Source organism: Chrysochloris asiatica, unplaced genomic scaffold, assembly GCF_000296735.1.
Source record: "Chrysochloris asiatica unplaced genomic scaffold, ChrAsi1.0 scaffold00009, whole genome shotgun sequence".
Classification (NCBI taxonomy): domain Eukaryota; kingdom Metazoa; phylum Chordata; class Mammalia; order Afrosoricida; family Chrysochloridae; genus Chrysochloris; species Chrysochloris asiatica.
The window spans coordinates 28176603-28192254 of NW_006408527.1; the positions used below are offsets into that span (position 1 = coordinate 28176603).

General features: G+C 35.7%; 1 protein-coding gene across 1 annotated transcript in view; it reads left to right on the plus strand.

The window, feature by feature from the left end:
- DENND1B (DENN/MADD domain containing 1B) overlaps positions 1–15652 on the plus strand; it is a 391513-nt gene that overhangs the window by 85526 nt on the left and 290335 nt on the right. Inside the window, exon 3 of the mRNA XM_006834232.1 lies at positions 11707–11750. Coding sequence (XP_006834295.1) covers positions 11707–11750 — 44 coding nt within the window. The remainder of the gene's footprint in view (positions 1–11706; positions 11751–15652) is intronic.

The window sequence follows — 15652 nt, forward strand, 5'->3', positions numbered from 1 at the left end:
TGAGGATTTTTGTTTTCTTTACAGTGAGATGCAATCCATACTGAAGGCTGTGCTCTTTGATCTTCATCAGTAAATGTTTTAAATCCTCTTCACTTTCAGCAAGCAATGTATTAGAAGGTTCAAAAAGTAAGTTAGAGTTTTAGCCTTGTAGGAGTATTCAAACATGCAAGCTATACTTGAGAAAAACGTTTTGTTGTTATAACTCAGAGGTCTGTTTTTTATAAAAAATAATAAACTTCTGAAAAACCGCACAAAAATTTTATAGAGTCATTTTGGTGTCACCCCCTCTAACAGTGTTACCTAGGGTGTTTTGCACTCCTTGCACCTCCCTAGTACTGCCACTGCTCTGACAGAATCTACCAATTACCTCTTGTACCTCGTCTATTAGATGATGATGAAGGAAAAACCTCTGTTGTCTTAAATGCAAAGTTGTTACACCTATCTAAAATGAGTGCTCAACAGTGCCTTAAACAGTTATTTCACACCTTCTCTGTAAGCCTCCAACAACCTCTCTCTTAGCTTTGCACCTACTACACAAAAAAGCAAAATTCTTCTCTTTGCACTACAAATTCTAACTACTTGGATCCATATTTTTTCTTCCTGTCTTCCTATAAAATGGAAAATGTATTCCAATTTCTAATCAACATTAATCTCACTGTCTATGAATTTGATCCCACCCTTAACTGCCTTCTCAGCCATCTGATATCACTTCTTTGCTGGATCTTTGTTGGTTCCATCAGTATTTAAACATGTTCTAAATAAACTGCTAGTTCATCTTCATGTCTTTATCCATGTACCTTTATTTTCTTCTAACTTGTGTAGCCTTTTTTTGATTAGTTCCCTCCATATATACTACCTCTCTTTCCTCACATTTGCTCCCTTCCTATCCTTAAATTTGCTTGTGTTTGAAGCTGCACTTGATATGGCTTATTCTTAAATTTACTTGACATTCTCTAGTTATCATCTTGCTTTCTTGGAACATATCTTTTGGGAACACTCTCTTCCCTTATTTTTCACAGTAATACATGTTCCATCTGTACTTTTTCTACCTTTCTAGTTATTTCTCACTTGGCTTAAGTCAGGGTCTGATTTAGTGGCTCCCTGTGATACCTAGGATGGATTCCTTGTGTGGCGCTGTAGGTTCAGCTCTGGACTGCGAACCACAAGGTGCACAGTTCAAACCCACTAGCTGCTCCCAGGAAACCCTAAACAAGATCACTGTGAGTTGGAACTGACTCAGCAGCAGTTAACAACAACAAGAAATGATACTTACAGTACATTTTAAATAGTAGCCTGACCCCTGCTCCTCCACCGACTGCCCTTGACATTGTTTGTATTCCTTCTGCTCTATTCCTGGGCATCATTGTATTCTAGTTGTTACTATAGGATGCCTTGTTTAATACTGGGCACAAAAAAATGGATTGCCCTTTTGATATTTCTCTTTTTTTTGGATGGGCAGGCATTTGTCAGGCCTTGAAGGGCTGGAATTTTAGCTATTTCTTTAACACCTCTTAGATTTTTGAGTGAAATAAACTTACTTTAAACAGGCCACTAAAATGAATTAACTTATTGAAAATTATTTAAAATAGGCGATCTTTATATATCAACTAAGGATCCCTGAGGCCCAATGAGTAAGTACTTGGTTATTAACCAGAAGGTCAGTGGTTCAAACCTGCTAACTGCTCAGAGAGAGAAAAGACCTGAGGTCTGCTTCTGGTCTAAGAGCAAAGGAGGCAGTTGTTCGTGGAGGCAATTAACTCCACTTTGTGTTTCCTCTTCCTATTCCTGACTTTATTTCTTCCTCTGTTGCTCCTGGTGAGGTCATTTGTCAAGTTTTAAGTGTCTGCTTACAAACTGAAAGATCTTGTGCACTATGCAGCTTACTAGCAGTAAAACATAGCAGCAAATATACTCATGTAGGACAATTAACTGGGCTGTCCCATTAAACTATCACCCCAAACCTCCAAACCAAGGAATCAAATCCCATGAGGTGTTTGGTTGTATATAAGCAGTCTCAACACGTGCTTTTTTCATTGTTGCTGTAAATATATCCATCACACAACATTTGCCAGTTCAACTTTTTATAGGTGTACAATATAATGATGACAATTACAATAATCCCTATGCAGTCCTTTCCTTAATCAATACAAATTTTCCATCATCACTAATCCCCTTTGCTCTTGCCACTAATAGACTTGATCTGTACAATTTTGCCTTTTCTTGCCTTTTTTTCATAAGTGAGTCCATATATTATTTCACCTTTTGTAATTGGTTTAGTATAGCATCTTTAAGCTCCATTCATACTGTAGCATGTATAAAGGCTTCAGTTCTCTCACTGACTGGGTAGTATTTCATTTCTATATTTACCACATTTTGTTTAGCCATTCATCTGTTGATGGCCATTGAGGTTTTCCCACTTTTTGGCTATTGGGAATAGTGCTGCAGTGAACATTGGTGTATAAATCTGGTTTGAGACTCTTCTTTCAATTCTTTTGAGCATATACCTCTGAGGAAATTGCTGGGTCTTATGGTAGTTCTCTTTTTAGTTTTTTGAGGAACTGCAACACTGCTTGATCTCTGGTTTACTGAATCATGGACATTGATGAACCACATGTCTTTGTAGTACTTACCAACACCACTGACACCAGTGCTATCAAGTTGATTCTAATTTTAGCAACCCTATGTAGGATTTCTGAAACTGTACATTTTTATTGGGACAGATATCCTTATCTTTCTCCTGAGCATGTTGTGTATTTAGATTATATCCATTCAATTAGAATGTACATATCTCTATACAAATGCACTTACAAAACAAAGAGTTGAAGAAAGAAAAATGCATAAACTTTATTTTGAGTATGTTCTGACATTATTGCATCCAAAAAAATTTCAGTCTTCCTTGACTACTAAGGATGATGAAATCAAAACCTATAGAAGTCACTTAGTACCTACCCTTAAATAAAATTGTAGTTCCTAATACTCAGTAAATACTAATGCAGGTTTTGCTCACCAGTTGGAGAGTGAACTTTTTTGTTTTTAATTTAACTTGTAATTTGGATAAACGTTTACAGAACAAATGATTTACCGTTCAACAATTCAGGTATATTTTGATTTGTGGCATTGATTGCTGTCCTCACAATGTAGCAGCATTCTTCTCACTTCTTCCCTGTGCTTCCTGTTTACATTCATCCTTCTTTCCTATCCTTTCTTGTCTTCTGAGCTTTATTGCTAGACAAATGCTGCGTTATGGTTGCTTGTTCTAAGGATTGGATACCTCTCCCTTAATTGTTATTGTTCATTTTGGTGGTAGTGGTTATGTGCCATGGAGTCGGTTCCAACTCATAGCTACCCTGCATAGGGTTTCCGAGGCTGTAAATCTTTACGGGAGCAGAAAGCCTCATCTGTCTCCCGCGGAACAGCTGGTAGTTTTGAACTGCTGACCCTGAGGTTAGCAGCTCAATTCATAACCACTACGCTACCAGAGCTCCTTACTGTTCATTTTAGCAGGCCTTTGTTGTTTGGCTGAAAATTGAGCCAAGGAAGTGAATTCAGTTCCAACCTGAAGGGGGACTCAGGGCCATAGTTTGGAAGTTTCACTAGTTTCTAGCAGACCCATACGCCTGTTCTTTTTTATTAAAAAGTATTGTCTATGGTGAATTCTACCAAGCATTCAGAGAAGAGCTGACACCAACTCTACTCTCAAACGATTCCAAAACATAGAAGAGGATGGAAATCTCCTGAATACATTTTATTAAGTGAGCATAATCTTCATACCCAACCCAAGCAAAGACATCACTAAAGAAGAAAATTATAGACTAGTATCCCTCATGGACTCCTGATGTGGTGATGTAGGAACTGCACTGGACTGAGAACCACAAGATCAGCAGTTCAAATCCACTAGCTTCTTTTTCGAAATCCTATACTGGGTCGCTATGAGTTTGGAACCGACTTGATAGCACTTAAACAACAACAAATCTCTTGTGAACATAGGTGCAAAATTTATCAACAGAAACCTAGGTAGTAGAATTCAACACCATATCAAAAGCAGCATGACCAAGTGTGGGATTCATACCAGGGATACAAGGTTGGTCCAGTATTAGAAAAACAATCACTTTAATCCACTACTAAATAAAACAAAGGAAAAGAACCACATGATCGTATCAATTGATACAGAAAAGGCAACATCCACTCCTGATAAAAACACTCAACAAAATAGGAATGGAAGGGAAACTCCTCAACATAATTAAGAACATATATCCAAATCCAACAGCCAACATTACTCTTTATGCAGAGAAGCAGAAAGCATTCCCTCCGTGAACAAGAACTAAACAAGGATGCCCTTTATCACCATTTCTATTTAATATTGTGATTAGGCAAGAAAGGGGAATGAAAGGCATCCATACTGATAAAGAAGAAGTAAAACTCTCTCTGTTTGCAGATGATATGATCCTATATATAGAAAATTCCAAAGACTCAGCAAGAAAGTTATTAGAACTAATTTAAAGATTCAGCATAGTGGCAGGGTATAAGATCATATACAAAAATCAGTTTAATCCCTTTACACAAATAAAGAGAGCTCTGAAAAGGAAATCAGAAAACAGTACCATTTACAATACTCACCCAAAAGATGAAATACTTAGGAGTAAATCTTATCAGAAAAACAAGAGACCTATACAAAGAAAACTATAAAATACCACTACAAGTAAACCAAAGAGACATACAAAAATGGAAGAATATACCATAGTCGTGAAAATGTCAGCACAGCCCAAAGCAATCTATAGAGATAATACAATCCCAATCCAGATTCCAACATTATTTTTTAAAATATAGAAAAACTGATCACTACTTTTATATGGAAAGAAAAGAGGCCTTGAATAAGCAAAGCATTTCTTAAGAAGTAAAACAAAGTTAGAGGCCTCTCACGCCCTGATCTCAAAATATACTGCACAGCCACAGTGGTCAAAACAGCCTGGTACTAGTATAATGGAACAGAGTTGAGAACCTAGAAGTAAATCCATCCACATATAGTCAAATGATCTTTGACAAAGCACCAATATACATTGAATGGGGAAGAGAAATTCTCTGCAACAAATAGTAATGGCAACACTAAAAATCCATTATCAGAAAAATGGAACAAGACCTATATCTCACATCCTATAGAAAAATAAACTCAATGTGGATTAAAGACCTAAACGTAAAACCTAAAACTACAAAGATCATCAGTGAAAAAACAGGGACAAACTTAGGGGCTCTAATACTGGCATAAATACTGGGAAAACTTTGTTTGCAGTGACATATTAGACAAGGGACTAATCTCTAAAATTTATTAAAAACTACAGCAGCTCTACAAGTAAAAGACAAACAATCTAATTAAAAAATGGGCAGAGGACATCAATAGAAACGTCACCAAAGAAGAAATCACTCAGATAGTGAACAAACATATGAAGAAATGTTAGAGAGGTGCAAATCTAAACAACAAAGAGATATCATCTCACCCCAGCATTAGTAACAAAGTTTAAAAATAAACAGAAAACAACAAAGTTTGGCAAGGGTATGGAGAGACTAGGACTCTCGTACATTGCTGGTGGGACTGTAAAATGGTGAAACCACTGTGGAAAATGGTTTGGTATGTCCTCTAAGATTTGGAAATAGGATTAGCTTATGACCCAGCTATCCTTTTACTTGGTATATATCTACAAGAAATAAGAGCCATGACACAAGTAGATGTATGCACACCAATGTTCATTGCAGCACAGTACACAATAGTAAAAAGATGGAGACAGCCTAAGTGGCCATTAATGGAAGAATGGATAAACAAACTTTGGTACATGCACACAATGGAATACTATGGAATGTTAAAGAATAACAATGAATCTGCAAAACACCACGTAACATGGATGAACCTAGGACATTTGCTGAGTGAAATTAATCAATCACAAAAGGACAACTGTTGTATGAGACCACTACTGAAAAACTCAAGAAAACGTTTTCATACTAAAAGAAGCATTCTTTAATGGTTACTAGGAGTGGGAGGAAAAGAAGAGTAATTAACTGACTAAAGGGTATACACTTGTTAATTCAGATGAGGAGGAAGGCAATATATAAGAAGAGGGAGGTTGTTATTAGAATGATGACAGATAAATCAGGTGGTATGCAAGGGTTTAAGGGGATAGAGCTAAATATATACACAACCCTGGGATAATAGTGCTCTGCTGGTAGATAAATGCGTGGGTGCATAGTCTGAATGGGTATGGGAAGAAGAGTGGGCTTATACCCACAAATAGATGAGGGTTTGAAAGCAGATACTTGTATATGGTTATTTTAACTTTGCTGCAAACACACCTATGGTGGAGCATACAGTGGGAAAAACGATGAAACTATTTCAGAGATTATCAAACGTCTTAAGGCAATGAGTTGCAGGCTCTAGGGGCTCAGAATAATAGTCTCAGGGACATTATGGTCAATTGATATAGCACAGTACACAAAAACAATGTTCTGTAGTGCTGTGGGTTAATGCGCTGGATTGCAAAGTCGGTTTGAACCACAAGGTCAGTGGTTCAAACTCGCCAGCTGCTCCTGAGAAACTCTATACAGGGTTGCTATTGATCGGAACATACTTGACGACACCTGACAACAACAACAACATCCTACTTTGGTGAGTAGTGTCTGAGATCTTAAAAATTCATGGACAGCCATCTAAGATGCAACTATTGGTCTCTCCATGTGCTGAAGAAAAAAGAGTGATGAAAATTGAAGATGCTTAGAATCAACAAGTCCAGTGGACCAATGGAGCAGGTGAACATTGGTCACCATGACTTTGAGACTAGAAGAACTCGATGTGTCTGGCTACCACTCCCAGTTGCTTTGAAAGGGATCACATTGGAAAGGGATCACTGGATAGAGTGGGAGAAAATGTGCAACAAAACTAAAAATCATTTCTATAGAGAGAGTGAGCTCTGGTAGCGTAATGGTTATGAGTCGGGCTGCCAAACTCAAGGTCAGCAGTTTGAAACTACCAGAGGTTCCACAAGAGAAAGATGAGGCGTTCTGCTCCTGTAAAGATTTACAGCCTCAGAAATCCTGTTTAGGGTCACTATGAGTTGGAACCAACCCCACGGTATTTAACAACAACACCAATAACATATAAAAGAGTGACTGACTATATGTAAAAGAAAGAGACTGAAGGAACCTGAAACTATGACCCTCGACCACCCTTCAGATTTGGAACAGAATTCACCCTCATGGCCCAATTTTCAGCCAAGTAGTAGACAGGTATATAGGGGGGAGACAACAATACTAGTAAGGTATGTTCACCATGGAATGGCCAGTTATTCAAGATCAAAAGGGCAACATTTATGTATGACATTTACATTACCTACAACAAAGTTTAGAAGTGGTGGGAAGATGGGTGGAATGGAAATTAGAAGCACAAGGAGGAAGTGGGATAACTATTGTTGCAATCATTGAGACGAAACAGTTTTTGATTTGTTGAATGTAAAACGGGTGACCTAGTAAAAAATCCTTCATTCCATTCACAATAAAAAGTTAAAAAAAATTGTCTATTTAATTCGTCTATGGGTTCCACATAATTACCTGAATGTTATTAATTTCTAGAAGTTGGAATGTTTTTTCTACATGCTATAGTATAGTTGAACCACATCAGTATTTTCATTTTGTTTTTAGTTCAGACCTAGAAAATGTGAGAGATCCAACTTGGAAAGAAAATAAAGCATAACTGTGGGTTATGTGTTGGGCTAACAGAAAGATCAGCAGTTTGAACTCACCAGCCTTTCCTGAGGAGAAAGCTCTTCCTGAAATGATTTACAGTATGGAAAACCAAAAAGGACAGATATTCTCTGACCTGGGGGTCATATGAATCAGAATTGACTTAATGGCTTTAGGGTTTTTTATTTTATTTTACTACATTTAAAAATCTTAATCATGAATTTGGAATCTTAGTGATGGTAAAGCCCAGATAGCACTTTAAATGCTCTTTCCAAATTTATCAATTTAGTAAAGTTTATTTGTCTTATACTGTAACATTATGTCTTACTAAACCAAAGATTAATTATATTTATGTCAAAGTTAATTTATATAACAGTCCTTTTGTATTTATTTGTTTTCTAGATTGTTTATGGCAAAAAATCTCTTTAAATTAAGTTACGGAGTCTCTTATGAATTAGCATTAGACAAAAAAGGAAGAGCAACACTGAATATCAGTCATCACTGGTAATCATGATTCCCATTAGGAGTTCTCAACCTTTCATCCATATAATCAGCATTAGATTGCCACAACAGTTTGAATATGTAGAAAATAAATCAGCAAGGAATAGAAAATTCTGTCTCCATACATAAAGTTGTAGAATTGGATTATTGTTACTTTCAGAAACACCCACTCTTTCCCTCCTCCCAGCTCTTCTGTTTCTTCCTCTATAGTACTTGTGGAAAGTTGCTACAAAGGTGTGTCAGATGCAGTCTAAATCTAATTATTTCATAATATGAATACTCATGGTAACACTTTTTGGGTACTGAAAAGTAAAATGTATTTATTAAAAAGGAAAGAAATATGATGTTTTCTACTAATCGATTAAAGCAATAATTGCTATTCTCATTTATTTCTCTTCCTGTGTGAAAGAACAGATGATACAGAAAAATATCAGCATTGAAAGGATGAGGAAAATGAGGCAGTAAAAATGCTTAGGTAAATGTTGCAAATGATAAAGGCAAAATGTATGGGGTGTGCACCCCCCCATCCAAAAAAAAAAGCTAAAGAGGATAGAGAGAAACACTGTTAACTGATGATATATGGAGGGGATAATAATCAATGTAATGAAACAAGCTATATGAATGGTTGAATGTGAAGCTGATGATGTGCCCTGTAAACTTTCACTCAATCCAAAATAAAAACATTTAATTAAAAAAAAAAATGTATGGGGTGTGCAGTGAGATAAATGCCCTGGTTTTGAGACATAAGTGTAAGAAATCTGTCACATTTTCTCAAATGGTAACTATAAAATTAAAATTGTTGAAAAGGAATATTTAAAATACTCATATGTAAATGCTTTTCTCCATTATTTATAATTTTAAGTACAAATTGTTTACATGAACATTGAGTATTAATTTATCAAGATATAATAACTATGGTTTAATATCATGTGAAGATTATAGCATGCACTTAACTTTTATGAGATCAAATTTTAATAGCTGACATTTTAATAAAACTACCTTCACAATTGTCTGAACATTTTTTAGGTAATTTGCAATACCTTTCACACTCATCTCAGAAATACATAGCTATTTTACATGAAGGCACAGTGCCGTCTTAAATTTGTATTGCAGTGTTTTTGTATAGGATGTTGTGTGTTACTTACACTGATTTATATGGACATTCCCCACTCCCTCCCCGAAAATAAGTAAAATGTAAATTTTTTAAAGAATACTTTCTTTTTAAGTTAAAATATTAAAAACATTATTTTGAATCGTAAGTTAAAACACAGTAAGAGGAGTCAATTTGTGCTAAAATGTTGTTAGATGTTTATTGAGTTTTGGAATAATGTATCCTTGGACTGTATATTGAGAAAAGCAATATGGGGTAATGGAAATAATGGAATACAGTTATGATTTTTCACTGAGTGGGTATATAAAATGATCTCTGATACCCTGAGTCCTTTTGCTTCCCTTGAAGTTCAAACCTGTCATATTGGTGGTACCTGCTACTTGTATTAGTTTTATCTTAGGCTTTTAAAGTTTTTTTGTTTTTTTTTTTCAGAAGTAGTATGATTTTATTTGTTAGGTGCCATTGTATTAGTCTTCAGTTCATCATAGTGGTCCCATCAACAGGAAAAAAAAAAAACAACAAAAAAACATTGCCCAGTATGTGTCATTCTGAAAATTGTTGTTCTTATTAGCCCATTGTTGCAACCACTGTGCCAATCAATTTCAATAGAGGGACTGCCTCTTTTTTCCCTGATCCTCCGCTTTATCAAGTGTGAAGTCCTTCTCCAGGGATTGGTCCCTCCTGAAAACATGTCCAAAGAATGAAAGTGAAAGTCTAGTCATCCTCACTCTTAAGGACATTCTTGTACTTCTTCCAAGACAGATTTGTTTGCTTTTCTAGCAGTCCATGGTACTTTAATTATTCTTCATCAACAGCATAATTCAAATGCATTAATTCTTTTCTGCTCTACCTTGTTTATTGTGCAGCTTTCACATGCATGTGAGGCTTTTGAAAATATCTTGGCTTGATTCACGCTCACCTTACTTCCCAGTGACATTTTTGCTATTTAACACTTAAAAAAGTTGTTGTCTAGCAGATTTGCCTAGTGCAATACATCATTTGGTTTCTTGACTGTGGCTTCCAGAGGTATAGATTTTGGATCTAAGTAAAATTAAATTCTTGATAATCTCAGTCTTTTCTCTGTTTATTATGATGTTATTCATTTGTCCAGTTGTAAATATATTTTATACTACCCTTTTTAATGTACATTCATAATTCAGAAATTTATTTCTAGCAATTAAAAAATAAGTACATGACCAGAATTACTAATGCTGATAGACAGTATGAACTTAATTTTTTGTACTAAGTAGAAAAGAAGTATTGTGAGGAATTGTGAAGTGAAAAACCAGTGGGAATATTTATAAAACAACACTGATTCATCTGTATATAAAGTGAAAACTGTGAGAGCCAGAACTTGATAGGTCTGCCTTGTTTTTCTAATCTCCTAAATTTTCTGGCTTTGATTGCTTGTTTTCATGGAAAATATTTGCATTTTCCTTTTCTTAACAGGTTTCAGACTCTCTCAGGTTTTGCTGCATATGAATTGCTAGATACAACATATTAGAAAATTTTCTTTGAAATGCCTTCCAAATATCAACTATACTTTTAATGTATTTGTTGTCCTATGTAAATTTATCTGTTGTTAAAAATGCTTTATGTAGCTGAAAATAGGAGATTTAAAAAATGATTTTCCATATAAAGCAGTCTTAAATCTATCACAGCTCTCAAGGACTAGGTAAAACTACATCATCTTGAATTGACATTTAAAATCCCAATAAGAAATTATCAAAACTGTGATAGTTACGTATTTATAGTTATTCTTTAAAATTATGACCAACATTTTTATTAGTGTGATTAAATCTGAAATTTCAGATTTTAGAAGCTTAAAATCTAAGGTAAGTAAATAAAAATTAAATTGCTATGGTAAATAATGATCTTATGCTACTATTTGACTTTTAATGAAAATACAAATTTTTTTCATTAAAATTTTTATTCCTGGTTCAAAGTTAATTAAAACCCTTAAAAGTTCAAAATACTTAAACCCCTGGTGTGCCACTGTAGGATCAGCACTGGACTATGAACCAAAAGGTGGGCAGTTCAGACCCACCAGCTGCTCCTCGGAACCTCATACAAGATCACTAAAAGTTGCAACTGATTGGAAGGCACTTAACAACAACAACAGGCTACAATTTGACTTTTATTGAAAACATGAATTTTGTTTATAGCTGTTCCCAAATTAATTAAAACCCTTAAAAGTTCAAAATATTTCATTGCTGAAGGAAAAAAATGTGCAATTCTTCAACATAATGTTTGAATAAAAAATTGAAAGTATAATTATAGTAACTTGGATAATTTAAAGAGTATTTTAACATGACAGTTGCTTTAAATAATTTTTTGGCCTCTCTTTAATGATTCATGTTAATTATTTACAGACCCTGTGGTATTGTGGAAGTTTCCAGAGGACTTTGGAGACCAGGTTGGAACCCCATAGTTTTAACAAATACTTAAAATTTGGAGTATTGCTGTCACTGCTATTACTACTACTGCTGCTAGACAATAATAACTGTAATAATTTTTTCTTGATAACTTGAGGGGAAAAAATGACTTGGTGCAGAGTATACCTAGAATTACTTCTAGTAAGTAGTAGTAATGCTACCTCAAATAGTAGCATTACTCTTTTAGAAGTAAGTGTAGCTCATATGAATAACTAAATAAATATTCAGTTCTTTACTTACTATGGAAATATTTCAATCAACTACATGTCAAAGTTGAATTATCTGTGTTTTTTCATTTTTAAATAATTCTTATCTATAGCTTTATTTCCTTAAGAGAATATGGTATAAAGGGATGGGATGAATTTATTCCATTTATATTTTAATTTTAATTCTTTGCTGTGATTTTTAATTATTTAGTATAATAAAAAGGAGCCTTGGTGGTACATTGGTTAAAGCATTCTGCTGTTAAACGAAAGGTTCAATTTCCCAAGCCACTCCACAGAAGAAGGATGTGCCAGTCTACTTCCATAAGCTTACAGTCTTGGAAACCCTATAGAACAGTTCTCCTCTTTCCTACTAGGATTGCTGTGAACTGGAATAGACTCAACAGCAATAGGTTTCGGTTTGATAAGTATGAAAAAATGAACTATTTTGACATGATGTTTGTAAACAGAAAACCATAAAAGAATACTACAGATTTATTATTTTGAAGTTGGATTATAAGAAAATTCAATATAAAATGAAGTTTTAACATATAGAGTAATTGTTGCTAGGCACCTGTTGAGCAGGTTCCTTTCTTTTGTTTGCAAATAGTATAAACCAGTCGTGTCTCTGTTAAAATTCTATTATTAATTTACTAGAATATGATTCTCAGAATTTTGAAAATGAAAGTCAATAAAAGTATTTGTTTAACACATATTCTTCCAAAATAACTATGTAGACAACATGATTTTGAATATATTAAGAAGAAGAATTTTTTGGAAGTGAAAGTCAGTCAGAGCGATTGCCATGCAAATCTCATGGAAAAGTCAACTACATGGGACATGTCAAATACTTACTAAGGAAATCCTTGGCCAAGGGTTCACATAAAAAAGCAGGTATATACTTCTCTTAGTTATCTTGTTGTTAGGTGCTGTTGAGTCTTGGGCCTAGAAGTTCTAGGTGTAGGAAATCAAGAAACAAAGGACCCATTCTCTGCTTTTCATTCTTGGTGGAAGTGTGTCCTTTTTTTTTTTTTTTTGCTTCTCTTTTATTTTATTTCTCATAAGATAAAAGGTGGTACAGGTCACACCCCAGGGAAACTACCCTTACGTGAACACCAAGGAAGTAAAATACCCAGCAGAACAATGAACATTTTTGGGGATCAGGACTGTGACCTGAGTAAGGGTGTTGTTGCATTTCACTTTAATCCTTTTACAGCTGATTGACTAATCCCCACAGATTATGGGGTGATTGTATCATTATAACATTACTAATTACCAAACCACTGAGAATCTTGGTCTAGCCAAGTTGTTACATATTTTGGGTGGACACAATTTAATCTGTAACATTCTGCTCAATGACCCTCCAAAATTCATGCCCCTGCCACATCATATAATTCCAGAAATTTAAAATCAACTCTAAATCCAGATTTTGTCTTGGAAAATTTTTTCTCTTCTTCTATGAATATAGAATACAAGCTGTATGCTTCCAGTATATGATGGTGGAACAGGTTCATGATAGGTTTTTTTTAATTAAAAATGGGAAAAAATAGTGGAAAAGGGATAATGGGTTCCAAACAAGTAAAAAACACAGCAATACAATTCATACTAGCTCTCAAGGCTGAAAAGAATCCTCTCTTCTCTGAGATCATTTGTGCAATGTCCCCACCCTACAGATTCTGGGTGTTGGCCATGAGTAGAGGTCCCTGTAGCCTGGACTTCAGTTCCCCCTGCCAGGTTCACTGAGATGGGGACTCTGCTCCCTTTTCTTTTGGTGGCCCCATTCTAGTCAACGGAATGTTAACCACAGCTCCTTGGCCTCTGCAAGCTCTGCTCTTCTGGCCCTTGGACATGATAGCCTTTACACTTCTCCTTTGGGCAACAGATCTGACTCTGTTCCCTTGGCACTTGTGAATGTGTATCACACAGTCTGGACTCTTTGACCTAGAAGTCTGTGGCCGCACCTTTTAAAGCTCAGCAGATTGAGATTTCACTGTTTAAGATCCCAGAGGTTGTGGCCCTACCTTTTGAAAACGGAGGCAGCTCTGCTTCCTGTCCTTGTCTCTCAACTTCTGCTTTCTAATTTCTTGGTCTGTAGGCTGCTTTAGGCCTCTGGATTGACCCAGCTTCTGCTCTACTTGGGCAAGTAAGTGTTACAAAGTTCTATAGCTCTACTGATAAGTGCACCCACTCCTACAATAAGTCTCAGCTCCGAGATGAAGGTACTCAGCTCTCCCGAATGTTCCTTGGATTGACAAACCTAGCTCTGTTGACAAGTGCCCATAGCTATCCCACTCTGCCAGTAGCCTTTTGCCTGAAGACACCAGCTCTCTTGCTCTGTAGCTTGACTACACTGTTGTCTGGTGTCAGTCTCTTGGTTCTCTTGCCACTTATCTGCTAACTGAAATGTTGGCCTTTAGAACCATCAGTTGTTTCATAGGAAAAAGGTGACAGTCTGCATTAAAAAAGATTACAGCCTTGGAAACCCTTAAGGACAGTTCTACCTTACCTTATAGGGTCACTATGAATTAGGAATGGAATAATATGATGGTAATACATTTTTGTGGTTGTTGTTATTTAGTACACCACTAGTTGCTTTATGTGTACAATTTATGTTGTCTTCAAATTCTCTAAGCACAGCTGGGAGATATAGTGAGTGTCATATCCAAAATGGAGGCTTAAGTAAGAAACTTGCGTAAGATTACACAGAGCTACAATTGGACAGCACATTTGCCTTATTCAAAAGCAGGTGCTCTTAACTAGTAAGCTATACTTTTGCTTGGGATGCTGTTTCAAACTCTCCTTCCTTATTTTAGCTTTTATCCCCAAAGATTGCCATAATCGTTATAGCTCAGTTTCTTTATAATTGAAAGTAGTGTATAATTTAGAAAAATAATATCAGTTAATTATTCCTTTGGCTCTACCACAAGGAGTTTTAGGTTCGTCAAAGACATTGATTTACTATATACTTTGAATGTATTTTTCTTCTTATGGCTGTAGAAGAAGCAATGAGATAACCAAAATCACATTTCAGGAATTGTGATTCAAATTTTTGTTGGTACAGTGGAGGGTTTTGTATAAAAAAGACATAGTAGATAAAATTATCTAAGTAAATGGGGCTGGATTTTGGCTGCCTTTGAAGTCCTTGCTAGAATTGGTTCTTCAGATGGATTTGATCATAGTGTGAGATAACAATATTAGTATGTTAAGAAGATTAATCTGGGAAAGGTTTTGATATAGATTAGCTGGGGCAGAAACTAGTGGCAATTTGTTAAATAGCTATTGCAGTAGTTTAAGTGAGGAGTACGAAGGATCTGAAATATTTGGTTACATTTTTGTTGTTAAGTGCCATTGAGTTAGTTTTGACTAATTGCAACCCTGTATAGGGTTCTGGTAGCATAGTGGTTACAAATCAGGCTGTGAACTGCAAGGTTAGCAGTTCAAAACTACCAGCTGTTCTGCGGAAGAAAGATGAGGCTCTCTGCTCCCGTAAAGATTTACAGCCTCGGAAACCCGGTACAGGGTCGCTATGAGTCGGAACCGACTCCACGGCACTTAACAATAGCATAGGATTCCTGAGGAGTAGTTGATGGGTTTGAACTGCTGACCTTTCAGTTAGCAGTCCAGTGCTTATGCTACAGTGCCACATTTACGAATGGAAAAAAAGGTGAATAAGTGGATCT